The 16,641-nt window shown below is 36.8% G+C and overlaps 1 protein-coding gene across 2 annotated transcripts in view; it reads left to right on the plus strand.

The window, feature by feature from the left end:
* Window positions 1-4,530: 4,530 nt before the first annotated feature.
* LOC122533873 (microtubule-associated protein Jupiter) overlaps window positions 4,531-16,641 on the plus strand; it is a 31,285-nt gene continuing 19,174 nt past the window's right edge. The window contains exons 1-2 of one of the 2 annotated variants that reach the window (XM_043663987.1): window positions 4,531-4,830; window positions 4,863-5,012. In XM_043663987.1, the coding sequence (XP_043519922.1) occupies window positions 4,951-5,012 (62 nt within the window). In that variant the 5' untranslated portion in view covers window positions 4,531-4,830; window positions 4,863-4,950. Of the gene's footprint in view, window positions 5,013-16,641 lie in introns of both variants that reach the window. The other variant, XM_043663986.1, reaches the window with a different exon arrangement.

Here is a 16,641-nt window from a genome sequence, read left to right on the forward strand (position 1 = left end):
ATAAATGGAGAGTAAACTTGGAAATAACGAGAGTTAAGTTTGTTCCATATGTTTGTTATGTGTCGTATGACATAATAATTATACAACTATGTAATAGTATAATATTACATTGCACGATATACAATTAATAATATATAACAACAGTAATATAATTATATTATAATATATTAATTTCATTTAATTTTACTTGTTTGTTTTCATTTTTCTTCATCTGCAATTCTGGTTATACTGAAAAATTAAAGAAAATCAATTTTCTACGAATCTTTTCTCTCTGAAATTTAAATTGAAATACCAAAGATTGTAATCTTCTGGACTATTAGAATTTATTACAATGAAATATATTTTACATTCTGATGGACGTTAAATTAATTAAGAAAAGAGTAAAAGCTCCAGAATTAAGTAAAATTATTAAAATTATGCCTCAGTCCGAAATGATATCTTCAACCCTCTCTTATACAAATTCTCCAAAATATATTCACAAAATATGTTGTCAATCCTTCGTGAAGGATAATTTCACACGACAAGAGAAATCAAAACAAAACTGTTTTCGATTCCTACGCGTTATTAACCACGGATTTGAACGCGAGCCTCCATTAAGACGCGACTCGAAAGGGTTAAACCATATGGCACGCGAACCGACCGCACGATCCTAACGTTTTCTCCGTTTAATCATATCGCACGCACCGCGTGCCGCTTCCTTTACGATTGTGTACGGTACCACGGTTTGTGCGTGCACGGTTTTCGCCGAATGACAATGTTTTCCTCCAGTATGCTCGCGTGTCACGTCGAGTAACACGCGCGACAACCGACCGGCGCGTCTGTGTAATCGCGATTGAGACACGGTGAACGTTGCTTCTCGAGCTTATGCGCTGGTCGATGGCGGCGCGTGACGAGGTGGAATCGCGAGGAAATTGTTGCCTTTTTTCTAAACTGGATAACCAGTTCTCTAGACTCAAAGATTCCCAAAGTGTGAGTCGTCAGTTGATCTTTCGATCGATCAAAAGTGGTTCACAATTCTCGTGGGGAGGATTGGAAAATCTTTCTGCTGTTACTAAACTTTATACCAGAATTTATAGTTGATGCATTAATAACAACGTAAACTTGTGCCAAAGAGTAAATAAATACTTCAAAGGGTAAGAAATTTGTTTCTCGTTTCTTCTGGAACGCGTCTCTTGCGCTGGAATCACGTCGAGAATTTTTCGTCCCAAAATTGCAATGCTTCCTCAGTTTTAAGTATATTTAAGTATATACCCCAGGCGAAACAAATAATAAATTTATTAATAATTTCTCAGTAATTTCTATCCAGTGATGTCGTCACCGACGAGTTCAAAAAGAAAAAAGAAAGCGACGAATTATTGTATACGGTTTGGTCACTCGTTATGGTCCGCAATCGTGTTGCCAGGGCAAACGGTTAAAAGTGAACCACGATAGTTATTATTTATAACTGTTCCCTTTCAATGACACATCATAAAAGAGATTAAATCGCGAAAGAAAGTGAATATCGATCGATAAAAGTTTGGGAACCACTGCTCCAGATACTTTCTTTTGCGCGTGTTTGTCGCTAAGTGTCCCGATGTCCAGCCATTTTATTCCTCGCATGGATGATCGGTGATTTCGATGATTATCGTCCGCGGTTTACTTACGATTTACGATTGACGGGGGAACGCTAGTATTTAGGTTGCGAAACATTCTCCAGAGACGTGATTGCTTCAGGTATTAATAACGACTGAGAGTTCCATCGATATAATATGGTTAAACGTTTTCATGTGCTTTCCAGGCCATTGATTTTATAATAGACACGGCGGAGACACGCTTATGGAAATTTCAAACCAGCGTTAGAGAGAGTGTTACAAACATCTTTGACGAGAAATTTTCTTTAAACTCATTTATGAGCAAGTTTCTTTTATGTTCTGACTCGTTCGATACATTCCTTTGATAGTGTTTATACATTCCCTTGATAGCGTTACATTCTCGTTATATTATACAAATTATCTAGACACGCGTATGAGCATTTTCTTCATCAACGCAGTGATAGAATCTTTCCAAAGAACGTCGTAGATCATCTCTCTCGTATTTAGAACGTATATCAGAGTAATTACCCGATGAAAATAATACCTTCTCTGCCAGCATTTATACACGTATTATTTTGTTATTTTAATTAATTACGCGAGCTATTCGAACGTTCATACTCCAGCATCTGCCAGAGAAGATCTCAATCTCGAAACTCTCTGTACGTCGTTTATCAATCCTATCAAGACTTTGGAACTGGTTCAGTGTCGCAGCGAGTCACGTATGTATCACGCCAAAAGCGTCTCATCGGCCTTCCCTGTCTTGTTAACCCCCGAGAGTTTACCCCCTTCTTCGGAAACTAAACCGGGATCCCTTCTGCTCACGTTAGGTTCACTCGCGGCGTCTGCTCGCATTTGTCTGCATCTACTTGCGATTCTCTTCGCGTATCCTCGCGCCTCGATCCTCCTGTCTCTCTCTCTCTCTCTCTCTCTTTCTCTCTCATTCGCACTTGCTCGCCTCACCTCGTTTATTTTCGCATTTTTTATTCGTATTTAATTATTTCTCCTCGCGCGTGTGTTGCATCTATGTGCAACGTGCACGAGTTACGCCAGTAGTTACTTCTCCTCGCGTTCGTTCACGCAGATCTCAGTCATTTCTCATCGCATTCGTTCTTACGTCCCGCCTTATCCTACTTTACTCCGTGTATCTACATGTTCGCAGCTGGTCGCGCCTGTTTGCATCTATTTCATTTTCCCTCGTCTACCTTTTTTATACATCTCTCTTCGCGTGTATACTCGTGCCTTTACAATTGTCTTTCCTCGCATTTATTCTCCTCTACGTTACATTTCCCTGGAATTTTGCCTGCATCTACTCGCGTTTGACACTGGAACTACCAAAATGGTCAAAATGACCGTTTTGAATATTTTTGTTTAAATATTTTATAGATACAAAACAGTATATTTTTGGAGACTTGGTCGATCCTTCATAAAATACATAAATAAAAGCTTGTGTACTCTGCTGTACTATAAAGATTTTCTGTTTTCTTCTTTTTCCATTTATTCTAACGTCTCTGATGGAAATTTCATGCTTTGGTCGTCGGTGACTCTCTTCAATCGACTTTCTTCGCATTCGTACGCGTCTACTCGTCCATCTTTGCGTTCATTCGTTGCGTTTATTCTATTGCCACTTTTCTCAACATCCACTCCTATCTACAGCCCTTTCGCATCTAATCGCCCCTCCTCGCGTTTACCACGCATCTCGCTCGTCCTCCTCTACATCCACACTCGCGTCGACTCGCACTCGCCCCCTTTTTCTTTACATCTACACGCGTCTAACCGCCTCTGCCCGCTTCTCTTCTCATTTACTTGCTTGCTCGCACCACCTCTGGCGGCGTCGAAAGACATCCCTAACGATCGAGCGCAGCCCTTGACGCCGACCATCCACCCTTCTTTCTATCTCTCTCTCTCTCTCTCTCTCTCTCTCTCTCTCTCTCTCTCTCTCTCTCTCTCTCTGTCTCTCCTCTCTGCTGCGCTCATTATCTCTCCGAGTGCGCTTCAACTGTTAGCGCACGTGCATCGGCGTGCTGCACATGCAGCAGCGGGGAACGCGACGACGCGATCGTCGACGGCGACGTGTCCCTCCCGCGCGTGTTCTCTTTCTCTCTCTCTCTCTCTCTCTCGCTCTCTCCGCGAGCCGTGTATTGATTGAGGTGGTGAATGCACGACGTCGGCGTCGGCGTCGTCGGCCTTCCGCCGTGTCGGGGGTGGAAGTGCATACAAACCGTGCTCCGCCGGGGGGTTATCCCTTGATTCCGCTGCTCCCACTGCTGCTGCTGCTGCTGCTGCTGCTGGAATTGGTGGTGCAATCATGAAATAGGAGACGGTGGTGCGTGGCTGCTGCCCGGACGAAGAGACGGTCGTAGGGACCAACGAGTGGGACGAAGATAGGGAGCGAAAGTAGGAACCAAAGAGAGGAGGGATCCTCTACTAGGGAGATGCAAAATGACAGAGACAGGAATTAAACAGACCGAGACAAAGACAGCGACAGGAAGACACGAGAACGAAAGATGAAGAGGAGAGACACGTAAGAAAAAACGAGAGCTTTTGAATCAAAAGCGGGAATCAAACAAGGGAGAAACAAAGACACCCACTCAGAGAGCCACACGGGAGCTACGAAAGATATATATATGTATGTATGTATGTATAGAACGAGAGCTTGCAGAAAAGCTGGACAGAGAAAAAGTACACGGATCGAAGAGTGATCGAAACAAGGACGCGAATAATACATCTATCTAAAAAGAGAGAGAGAGAAAGAGAGGGAGGGAGAGAGAGAAGCGCAGACGGAACCAGACTGAAAGAGCTTTTGCACAGGGTGAAGCAGCAAGAGAGGGGAGAAGAGAGACGGTGCTAGACCAGCCACCAGAGAGAGAGAAAGAGAACGGGCACGTAAGAGAGAGAGCGCGCGAGAGAGAGAGAGAGAGAGGAGGGAAGCACCGATGGAGGAGGCATTATATACTGGCTGGATCCTCATTCGGCTGCCAGTTTCTCGGCTGTACGCGGCAACGAGTGTTACCTCTGCTCTCGATCAACGATATCTATCCGTGACCTTATCATTTCAAACGAGAATCTTCAGTCGTTTCGAGGAACCGGGAACAGACGATCCTTCTCGAACGGAGCCGCACAGCACGTCGAGCCAAACACACGTCCGAGTGGATTCTCACTCAAACGTTCACGAGGCACACTGCTCGTCGAAGAATAGTCGAAGATAGTTGAGAAGCTGTTTCGCCGTGCGTACACGCGAATCTCGGGGTGAGAGAAAAGAGAGAGAAAGAGAGAAAAGAGAGAGAGAGAGAGAGAGAGAGAGGGAGAGAGAAAGACACACTCTGCAAAGGGTGTACGAGTGAGGTGATATCCTTCGGGGGAGATCGAAGAGGCAAGAACGATGGCCACTTACGCGACCTACAGACACGTCGAGCTCGACAACGTCGGATACGGAAAGAAAAGGTAATGCCTGGGACATACTCGGTTGCTCGTCCGCCTCTTTACCGCACTGCGGCTCCTGTTGTTGGCCATCTCGCTGGACATCCGGTTCGCCACTTCCGTGACACACGCCTTTTTCCTTCTCCTTTTTCCCCGGACGGAACACGTCTCGTCGATCTTTCTCTCTTTTTTTGTTTTTTTTTGTTTTTTTTTCTTCTTTTTTGATAGATCTCGCCGGCTTGATTTAATCGGGTGTACTAGTGTCAGACTGACGATATTTGTGCATCTTCGTCGGATGCTGCAAGGAGGAACTTTTTGGGAATTTCTTTTTCTTTTTTTTTTTTTTTTTTGTTTCCTTTTCATCAATTGGTAGTCTGAGGTGTCTTCCTCTCTGTGGAAGAAATATTGTAGAATTCTTAAGAATATTCTTACGGTAATTTCTTTCAAGAGATTTTTAATTTTCGTGTATACAGGAAATAATGTGAAAGTTGTCGGTTTGGCGAGTGTGGCTCCTCGAATGTCGCGGGGGAAATTGGAAAGAATATTCTGGAAACTCTTTTTAACGCAGTTTTCCTCGTGAGTCGTATGTTTTATCCTTGCTCTTATCAATTGTGACAGGAAACAATGTTGTGTGTATGTTCGACGCGATATTCGTAGTTTTCAAGGACGAAGTTTCTGTGTGCGAAGTTTGTTGTATAATCGGATAAATTGGGAAGAATATTCAGGATATTCATAGGAATATTCTAGAACGTTAGAGTTAATCTAATCAGACGCAGGAGTATCGTGCCTGTGATAGGATTTCTTCGTGAGAAATTTGTCAAAAATGATCGAGAGTGGTTGATTAGAGATGCGAGGCTGGTGTCTGGTCGGCGATCGATCGGCATCTCGCGAGATAGTCCTTGAATGTGTGCTGGTGTCGCCATCGTTCAAAGAATTCTGAAAATCCCAAGTTCAATGTCGAGAATTAATTCTCTCGTTCAAAAGGCCCGAACAATTTCGTTTCTTTCACGGTTATCTCGAAACTGTTTAACCTTCCAACAGCGCGTAATTTCACGCACGCACGCACGCACGCACGCACGCACGCACGCACGATCGCTGTTGGGTCAGATTTGATATTTTATTGGGTCTCTCTTTTTCTTAAACACTCCTTTCGTTCGATGCTTCTTTTTCTTACTTAATTTTATTTAAATACGCAGCGTATCAATTGTTATTCTTTTGCTAAGCATTTCAGCTAAATTACTTCCAATATATAATATGATAAAGAAGAAAAATGTATTTAGAAATATATTGTTACTAACGTAAATATTTGCAATATTTTATCATTAAGTAGTAATATAATAGAAATACAATAAAAAAAGAAAGGAATATTCAGTGGTAGAAATTAAAGAAATTAAAACTAAATCGTTTAATAATCGCTATCTCCAATCGTGTAACGTTACGAGCGAAACTCAGTCGTGCGTATTAATAACGAGAACATTTATATTAAAAAAAAAAAAAAAAGGAAGAGAAAGACCGGAAGCGCTAGAAGAAAAGCAACGAAAGTTACTTTACAGAGACGCGAAGGTCTGAAATGGTAGAGGAAAACGTTAAAGAGTTAGCCATCGGGGCAGTAAAATCGCAAGAAGTAACTATCGTGATTATCCGCGGTGGTAAATATTGAATGTTACCGAAGGCGATCGTTTAAAAGGCGAAGCTTTGCCACGATGGTTTCGCCAGGTTTCACCGCGTGCAATTAGAAAATTCCACGGGGGAAGGATGCGCGACTTCCTGGGAAGAAGAAGCTCCGGCAATTTTTATCACGGTGGAAACCATTTAAGTAATTCCAGAGATAAAGCACTCTGCCTGCGAATACCGCTGTGTGTAACAGTTGTTTATCCTCTTTGTATCGAAAACAACGTGTTTCCATGCTCTCCTAGTCGGTGCGCGTTTTCTAATGTTAAAGAAACAGGAAACCGTGCCGCAGAGAACATTGGAAAACATTGTTCCACTGATTGTTCTTGGAGAAAGAGTTAATAGTTTCGGGATATTTCAAATAGTTAAATCGTGAATTGTTCGAACAGTTCATATTATCGAAATTGATGAAATTTAACGTTGGTAGCCATAAGATTTGGAACGGGGAGCCCGACATTGCTAAATTCTGAAATTTTTAACAAATAAAATTAATTTCGAATTCCTAATAAATGTTTGAAATTTTCATAATACGTGCAAATTATTATAGTCGGTATATTATGAGGGTTAAAAAGTAAATTTCATCCCTTGATTCTTAAATGGCGATGATGGGATTGTTCGGTTGTAGAAGAGAGTAATTATTGTAAAATAAATACACGTTAGTAAAAATATAATAATAATAATAATAATATTTGCATTTTTAATATTGTATTTTCCGTTTGATCGTGCACTAAACTCATTTATTAATTTAATATGAGCAACATTATACAATACAATGAGAAATGTTCTTGGGAAAAATTCAAGATCTCAAAAAGAAATGATATGACAAATATAAATATAAATAATAAACATAATGTAAACATAAATTGTGAAATTTCAATACCCATGTGATTGTGTTTGAGTATTGATAATATCACTGTCCTCGGTAGCATAATAATTAATAGTTCGCCCTTTACTATTTCACAAAGACAAATTTCGAAATAATTTATTTTAGAAATTCTTGGCGCATTAACACGCAAGATTGATCTTCGTGATGTTCTTCGTTGCAGGCGATGATTATTAATTACTAATTGATTACACGATTAATTACGATTATCGAGATAATTTATTTCTCGCGCGATAATTATTAATCATGGGTAATTATGGCCATTTCTTATTTACCATTACTTAAAGTTATACTCGATTCATATTGTATTACAGTTTGTAACTAGTAATGTAATAATGCGTTGGGAATGATTAATAGTTTCGTTACTCTGACTGATCTTATTCTGCAACATTCTCGAGCGCAGATGATAATTACTCGTCGATTAATTATTGTTGCTGCCCCTTACGATTCATTGGTTACGATTTTACACATTATGCACTGTGCGAGTCCTTCGTACGTAACTCATATTTCATTCCTACGTTTCGCAACAAGGAACTTCGAAATGATTCATTGACTTTATTCTCATTTATGTTATAACGTAGCATTAAAATTATAATATCATTAAATGTTATAGCCTCACTTTGTAAAACATGGTTACAGACGATATACTGAATATACGATATATATGTGTTTTCATTAAACTTTGTGTTATAATTTTTTCGTCGCTACAAAATATCGTCTCGGAAAATATTTTCTACAAAGTCTCGTTTATTTTCGCAATTACTGACAGAGTAAATAGATTTCAAGTCTTTGACAAGTCTGTCTCTCTCTCTTTCTCCGGAAGCTCTTTTTTTTGGAGCTTTTTCAGCTCTTTCAGCATCAGAGGAAGCGTGTCTTCACGTGTCAAAAGTGTCGAGGCTGTACCGAAATAGAGGAACAGAGCGAAACAGAGTCGAGTTTAGAAAGCGTGACTGTTATTCCACACTATATATGTACGTGTCTCTGTTTAATATCTTAAACGTCGTGGAAATATTAACCGGCTGATTAGTCGGTAGTTTTTGCTCGTTTCATGGTATTCCACCAGTTCCGAGATAAACTGTATGCTTCATTTTTACGTTATCAAAGTTTCACAACTATCATTCTGATCTATTAACTCTAACTAGCAAAAAGTTATTATTTTCAGTATAATTATTTCGAAGTTTCCTCGAACCTCTTTTAATGAAAAGTACTTTTACTTTTTTACTTTACCATTTTGTGAACATATTCGGGTTTTTTCTTTTTTTAGAAAAATTTATTATGATAAATTCGAAATATTTATGCTCAAGATTTAAACATAACAATTTAGCTTTCCAATAATTTCTCCAATAAGATTTAGATTATAGTAATACATTTAATTCCCAAAAATTAATAGCCTCTAACGATCTCAACAAACAATTTCGACAAATTAATAGTCTCTGGAAATATTTCGAAAAATAAATAAAATGTTCTGTAACGAAATTAAAGTAAACGTTATTGATTAAACGAAGGGTGTCTCTGATGAAATATCATTCATTTCATTTTAATTGGAACGTGTGCTAATTCGATTGTTTTATCTTTCAATGTCACAAGGAAGCTTGATGACAAAAGAAAATTGACGACGACGAAGTGTTTAAACGAAAGATTTCTGCAATTGAGCTTCGTTTAATACGTGGTCAACGCCCTCGGGTAATTGACGTGTACGCGGCTCTTGAACAACTGTAATTACACGGATGTCACCTCCGGCCAGTTCTTCGAGCTTAATTGCCGCCATGATTTTTCCCTGTATATGTGCACACTTTATAAAACACCCACGCGATCTCTTTTATCTAAGTCCAAGTGATAACTCTCTCGTGGAGGTGTTAATCGCCTAGTCAAAAATCTTGCATCGATTTTTTTCGCCGCTTTCGATACTCGCAGGAAGATCTGATCGTCGTGACTTTCGGAGGATAGATCAACGTTGGATAAATAGCTTTTGTATATTTCGAATTTTCTCTCAAGCTTTGCGAATTTCAAATTTTCAAACTTTGCAAATTTTTACATTTTCAAACCTTTCAAACTTTGTAAATTTTAAATTTTCGACCTTTCAAACTTTGCAAATTTTTAATTTTTAATCCTTTCAAACTCTGCAAATTTCAAACTTTGTAAATTTTAAATTTTCTAATTTTCAAACTTTGCAAATTTTTACATTTTCAAACCTTTCAAACTTTGCAAATTTTTAATGTTCAATCCTTTCAAACTTTGCAAATTTTAAATTTTCAAGCCTTTCAAACTTTGTAAATTTTAAATTTTCGAACCTTTCAAACTTTGCAAATTTTTAATTTTCAATCCTTTCAAACTCTGCAAATTTCAAACTTTGTAAATTTTAAATTTTCAAACCCTTCAAACTTTGCAAATTTCAAATTTTGTAATTTTCAAACTTTGTAATTCTCAAAATTTTTCGAAGCTCTGCTAGTTTCAAATTTTGCAAAGGAGGACGTGTAAATTCGAATTTTCGTGTTTATTGTTCCTTTTTCCTGAAATCTGCCTCAAGAATAGAAATGGTAGCTCTTGGACAATTGGCGAGTGAAATTCTCTCTCGACGTAAAGTGTAAACTGGAGTTTTCGTGCTCATTGTCCTTTTATGAAGTTTGTTTTTCAAGAGTAAATATAGCGTTAAATTGATAACCTTAATACATATAATTGTGGAACGTGTTACCGTTGTTTAAAGACCTTTCTTCTCAAGACGTGTTCGCTGGTTCAACAGTCTGTGATCAATTTTCTCGTCTCATTTATATTCCTGTAAAGATGCAATCGAATTGGAATTCCTATTGTTACTGCTCTACAAAATTTCCTCTCGTCGACGAAATATCATTGAATTCATTGCTTTTAGATAATTACTCATTGTCAAAGACTGCGTATTTTTATCAACATTCTAAATGTTTATACACCTAGGCAAAGAAAATTTATTTTGTCCAGTTTACTACGATAAACACGTTAGGCAGTCTTTCGAATTCTGTCTCATTTCTTCACTGGACACAAGTTATATACGATAGCATTGAAAAATTGTGAGTCATAAGTTACGAAATTTGTTCTCGTAGCTTTCAAAATTCGAATCAGTGGGTATTCCAACCAATAGAAAGATGTCATTAGCCTTCTGAAATTACAAAGCTTGACCTGCGTTGACCTCACTCAGGAAGAATTCTCATTAAAAAAAAAAAAAAAGAAAAAGTTCTTGGTAGTTTTATCTGTCAGCAGGTTCCTGTTATTCTTATACGCTCGGATTCTTCGTCTATCAGCAGCAGCACTTCAGAAGTTCAGAACGAATGTAGGATAATGGACGCGCTCGAAAATGGTCGATTAGAATCGAGCACGGCGTAAAACTTTCTTCGAATCCGTTATCAATACCGAACGTGAACCTTATTGTTTGGTTAAACGTTTACAGTGAAAGTTCGTTGAATTATACCACGGACAATAAGTCATTTTCGAATCTGAACCTTCTCTATCTGATGTAACCTAAATCGTGGAAACAATCGGACATAGTAACACGTTACAAATTGTATCAGCTCTTTTCTTCCACGATTGAACCACAACTTACGAAAGTTACGGACTTATATTCACGCTTTGAGAACTTTATATACTTGTAAATAGCTTATTGTCTAACTATTGCATCGAGTGATTTATTTAGGATTAGCTCGGATTTTCAATTGGATTCGATTAATAATCTTCTCCTCTTCTAAGTAAGAGAAAGTCTCCCTTTTTTTTTTTTTTTCACAAAATTTTTTCATAATAAAAAAATGTAAGCTTCGGCGATGAATTATTTAAATCTCTAGGTCTATAAAATTTCTGTGAAATCTCGATATGTTCTGTTATTAATCCAAAGTTTCAGTGACAGTCTAGACAAATAAAAATCTAATGACAGCATAATAAAATTACGAAATAATAGAAATCTGTCGGTACTTCCAAAAACTTCTCCCGCTGGAACGACGTATATTTAAGTATAATCCAGGCAAAACAAATAATAAATTTATTAATAATTTCTCAATAATTTTCGTCCAGTGATATACCGGCGAGTTTAAAAAAGAAAGCGACGAGTTATCGTGTACGGTTCGGTCGCTCGTTATGGTCCGCGAACCAGTTACTAGCGCAAGAGGTTTAAGACAACAACGGGGCTCGTAAATTAGCGAATCACCCAACGAAATTCACCTTGCTTCTCATCCTGGGACTGTTAACACCTGTAAAATGGAAACAATGGGGCGCAGAGTCACGACACGAGAGTCTCGAGAGGTTATCATCACGGTTATCGCCCTGATCGCGGATTCGTGGCATCGAGATTGATGCTTATCCGGCCTGGTTCCAAAGACGAGCATTCGTGCGTGTTTTTCCCATCGATGCTCCCCGTTATAATAATGCCCGCTCTATACAAGTCCCGATACAGTATGGCCTTTGTCCTCGAGTGATAAACAAGAAGCCCATCCTTGACGCTCGTCGCCCAAAAGAGAGAGAGAGAGAGAGAGAGAGAAAAAGAGTTTCGTTTCATAAATCATTTTTCGAACCTGTTTCGAAGGATGACACGAGATCACTTGAAAAAGCACAAGCTATCGCGACGGGGAGGATTTTGTTGATTTTTTTCATACTCATCTCTCGATGTTTCAACGGTTCTTTTTATTCCGGTCAGGAATAATTCGACGAAATCAGGAAATCTGGAAGACTTTTCTCCAAATTTTGTTGCTGGTAAGAGAATTTTTTTTTTTTTTTTTTTTGTTTTTTGTTTTAGATAATTTTGTGGGAATTCCTATTGGGGATTAATATTTTTTCTCTGTCGTACCACTTGATTAGGCCTTTTCGTTTATGAGTACTCCCTTCTTTTACATACTCAAAAGTCTCTGCTTAGTAAATCTAATAACTCTAGAACTTTGTTCTCGTGTTTTTATCTTAACTGCTCTCTTTGGTGTTTTTTCGCCATTATTAATGTTACTTTGTACGGAAGAATCTTTTCGATTTTGTAGAAATTTCTAAGCTGCCCTTGCGATTTGTTCAGAAATGATCTTCCTTCTTGACGAATTTTAATCAATTTCTAAGTTTGATATAATGGATATTTCTAAGGTTGTTTCTACAAAGTGTCAAATAATTTAGAAAGTTCTTCTTGTTGAGGGATTTCGATCAATTTCGTAGATATGTCTAAGTTACTTTTACAAAGTGTTAGAAAACGCAGAATGTTTCTCTTGTCAAAGAATTTTCTTGCATCTCTGCGAAGTAACCGACGATTTAGAAGAATTTTTCTTCAATACAAATCGATTTGTAGAAATGTGTAAACGTTTCCAGAGAATCTTTTCCTGCGGAACATTACTATTAAAACGTTTCGATTTTTCCATTGTATTTTCCATTCTTAAATTTCAACAGTGACGAGATGTTTTATTCTCGATCGTCAATGATGATCGATCGGGATTGGTAACAGCGAGATCTGATCAACTGGCAGCTCTCCCAAACAGTTTTAGTTTACTCCGGTTATGATATTAAGATCTTCCGACTTTAGATACGAATCCTCAAATAGGCCAAGTGACAAATCGTTCGAAGACAGAAGAAAAAAAAAAAAAAAAAAAAAACAGAAAGCAGAAATTCTAACTCTACCAGCGACAATCAATTCGAATATCAATTAGTCAGCGTTAAATCTTTTTCTCTCGTTACTACTAAATCAGCGATGCGAAACAGCTGGCGAAACAAAGAACAAAGTGTCAGACACGTACGTTTGGATTACGATGTAGCTAAGTTTGCGCAAGACCTCGACTGACCGGTACTAAGAGAAAGATCCAAGAAAGAAGGATCTAGATGTAGGATAAAGATGGTCCTGTTAAAGTTTTGAATTATGCATCGCGTCTCTGCGGGAGGGATTGTACAGTTGAACGATGGAATTTTTTTTGGTTGGGAAGGACAACGTGGAACGACGTGTTCGTACGAAGGTTCGATCTCAAGTTTCGAAGAGACAACTTGCAGATTTCTTGTAAAATTGACTCGCTGTTGTTACAATTTTGTAACTTCGCAAAGTTAGCTTTTACACGTTATTTACGAACATTACGACGAAGTGTACGACCGAACTCAATTTCGAAAATGATATTTTATAATAGACAAATTATAATACTACTTTAGCAATACTATAATATTTCAAAACGTTATTCTTGGACTCTATATGTGAAACATTATAATAAAAAAATAATTGTATAGTGTATAAATTTGTATAAAAAGAATTTATATAATCATATAAAAATAGTTGTATAATAATAACATTATAATCGTATCTCAAAACATAAATTATATAATAATTATATATAATAATAATTATAAAAAAAATTATAAAAAATATATATATAATAATTATATATAATAATTATAAAAAAAATTTATATAATTAAATAATAAAAATAATTGTGTAATAATAACATTATAATCATGTCTCGAAAATAAATAGTAATAATAATAATAATAATGGTAATAATAATAGTAATAATAATAATTATATAAATTTATATAAAAAAAAGTTTATATAATTATATAATAAATATGATTATACAATAAAAAAGTTGTATGATAATAACATTATAATTACATCTCAAAAAATAATTCTTACTCTCTGTTCCAAGCAAAAAATGGCAGCATTTTTGCTCGATTAAATGATAGAATAGACTGTCGATCAATGTCAATTTCGTTCAGACAGATCTCTTAAACTTAAACGACCGGATCGAGCAATTATCAATCGACGATTAACCTTCTTAACGAGTCCTTGCCTAACCAAGACGGATTAAACTGCGAGTGGGTGTGACACATGTTGTTTTTTCCCTCTCCTCCTAAGTTAATCACATTTCCGGTTCCTCCTACTTGCACTACTCGAATTGAAACAATCTGCAAAATGCGTCGTAATAGTTACACATTGGAATTGTTAATTGTACTGGCGTCATGGATGCTTTCAACGTATGCTAACGAAGGGAATATTCCTGGTAGAATTGGAAATTTCTGCTTCCATGACTTCTGACTTCCACTTAGATTAAGCTTAAGTAGGGACCAATCCAATTAGCTGATTTTCTCCCCCTTTTTTTCTCTACTGCGAGAATTCTCACTATTATTAGGATATTTCGATGTTTCCAGTTTTCGAGGAAAATTATAATTTCAACCTCTTGAGGCTCATCTCGACGATAATACGTTATGCAACTGGATTTGCAACGTGTATAATTTCTTATTATCGCGTACAATAGGAATTCTTCTTTGGAAAATAGTATCCTACACAAATTTGTAAACATTTATGTAGTAGAATGATAACTTTTAACGAGTTAAATGATCTTGTCTTTTGATGAAGACGATCATGCCTCTTTTTATATGTTGATTTGGTGACCAAATAATGGAACAGCGTAACATTGGAAAATATTGCATTTCCAAGAGATAAATCTTCGTGTCGAGCGTACATTTTCTGAATTTTAATAAACTTTTTTTCATATAGTATTCATTCTCCGGGATATTTACGATATATACTCTAAAAATATTTTACAAACTTTTCACGCAATTTCTAAAAATCCCTCCTAGATTTTTTTTTTTTTTAAAGATGTTTACAAACTTACTTTACGCAATTCTACGGAGCGTTTTGCAAATTCTCGATTCTTCTGTACAGAAAGTCTAGTAAAACGTCTTCGTTTACATTCTGTTCGATTATATTTTTCACATTTACGTTGCTCAACTTCTTCATCGTAGCTTCTTTAAAAACGAAAAAAGGAAAAGAAAGATTTCATTTTCCACGGCGATCGTTTCCTCAGCGATCTGATTCCAGCTCGAGCAGGCCGGTGCAACCGTCAACATCGAATACTCATCCACGTGGATCGAAGTGTGACCAAGAAGCGACGTTCCTCTTCTTCTTTTTTTTTTTTTTTCCCTCCATCCATCGACTTCCTCCGCCATTACGATATGTTCCACGTGTAAAACTATCCACGAAGTTCCACGTGGATCGAAACGTATCGCGTTACGAGGAACGAGTCCGCTCTTTCCGGATCCGTATCATCCCTGGGCATGGGGTTACTTACCCCCTCCTCCTCCCTCTCATTGTCCGGTGGACAAGAAAGGGTGAACACGCGTCGCGTAGCACCCCGCAGTGGTGGCTTCCCCCTCGTGCGTGCTCGGTAGGCCTTTGTGGATATCGTTCTTTGGGGCTTCCTACGAGAAAAGACGGATTTCGCGAACGTATGACGCGTGGAAGCCCCTGGCGAGGCACCCTGCTCTGTCTGGACCTTACCGATTTCGCGTTGCTTGCGATCGTTCACCTGCGATTTTGATTATTTTCTTCTCTTTTTTTTTTTTTTAAGAGAGTCAATTTCTGGAGCAACTGTTTAGAGGATTTTTTAAATTTGTCAGCTTGATCGGTTTATAATTTATATAAATTATAGCATTATTATATAAACTGTAGATAAATTAAATATTATATAATTTATATATAATTATATAAATTATATATATAATTATATAAATTATATATATAATTATATAAATTATATATATAATTATATAAATTATATAATTAAATAATTATATATAATTATTAAATTAAATATTATATAATTTATATATAATTATATAAATTATATAAATATATAAAGTATATAAATAAATTAAATATATAAATTATATAATTATATAAATTATATAAAATATAAATGACTTAAATATTATATAAATATAATTAAAATTATATTTATGTAATAATGCTTGATGTAATAAATAAGTATGATAATTAAAATAAAATTGTACAATATTGTACAAAATTCTTATGTAAAATCGTTGAAAATAATTTAGATTTGAAGATACTCTCATACAAGAATTTTTATCTCAGTTGAAATCTCGAAGTTTAAACAAGACTGCTCGATAAAAAGATCCTCCCTAATTCCCAACAAAGCATTCCGAAATTGACGTAACTTGCTCTACAATCACGTGAATCACGAATACACATTTCTACAAATCGACGAACTTAAACGTCAGTCCAGCAATTCCTAGAACATGTTATCAAAATAATTTACGATCCCTGCCGGTGATCAGCAGAGAAATGTTCGACCAATAGCAACACTGACTGAACAGTGAAAGTCATTATCAGAT

Source organism: Frieseomelitta varia, unplaced genomic scaffold, assembly GCF_011392965.1.
Source record: "Frieseomelitta varia isolate USP_RPSP 00005682 unplaced genomic scaffold, Fvar_1.2 scaffold_558, whole genome shotgun sequence".
Classification (NCBI taxonomy): Eukaryota; Metazoa; Arthropoda; class Insecta; order Hymenoptera; family Apidae; genus Frieseomelitta; species Frieseomelitta varia.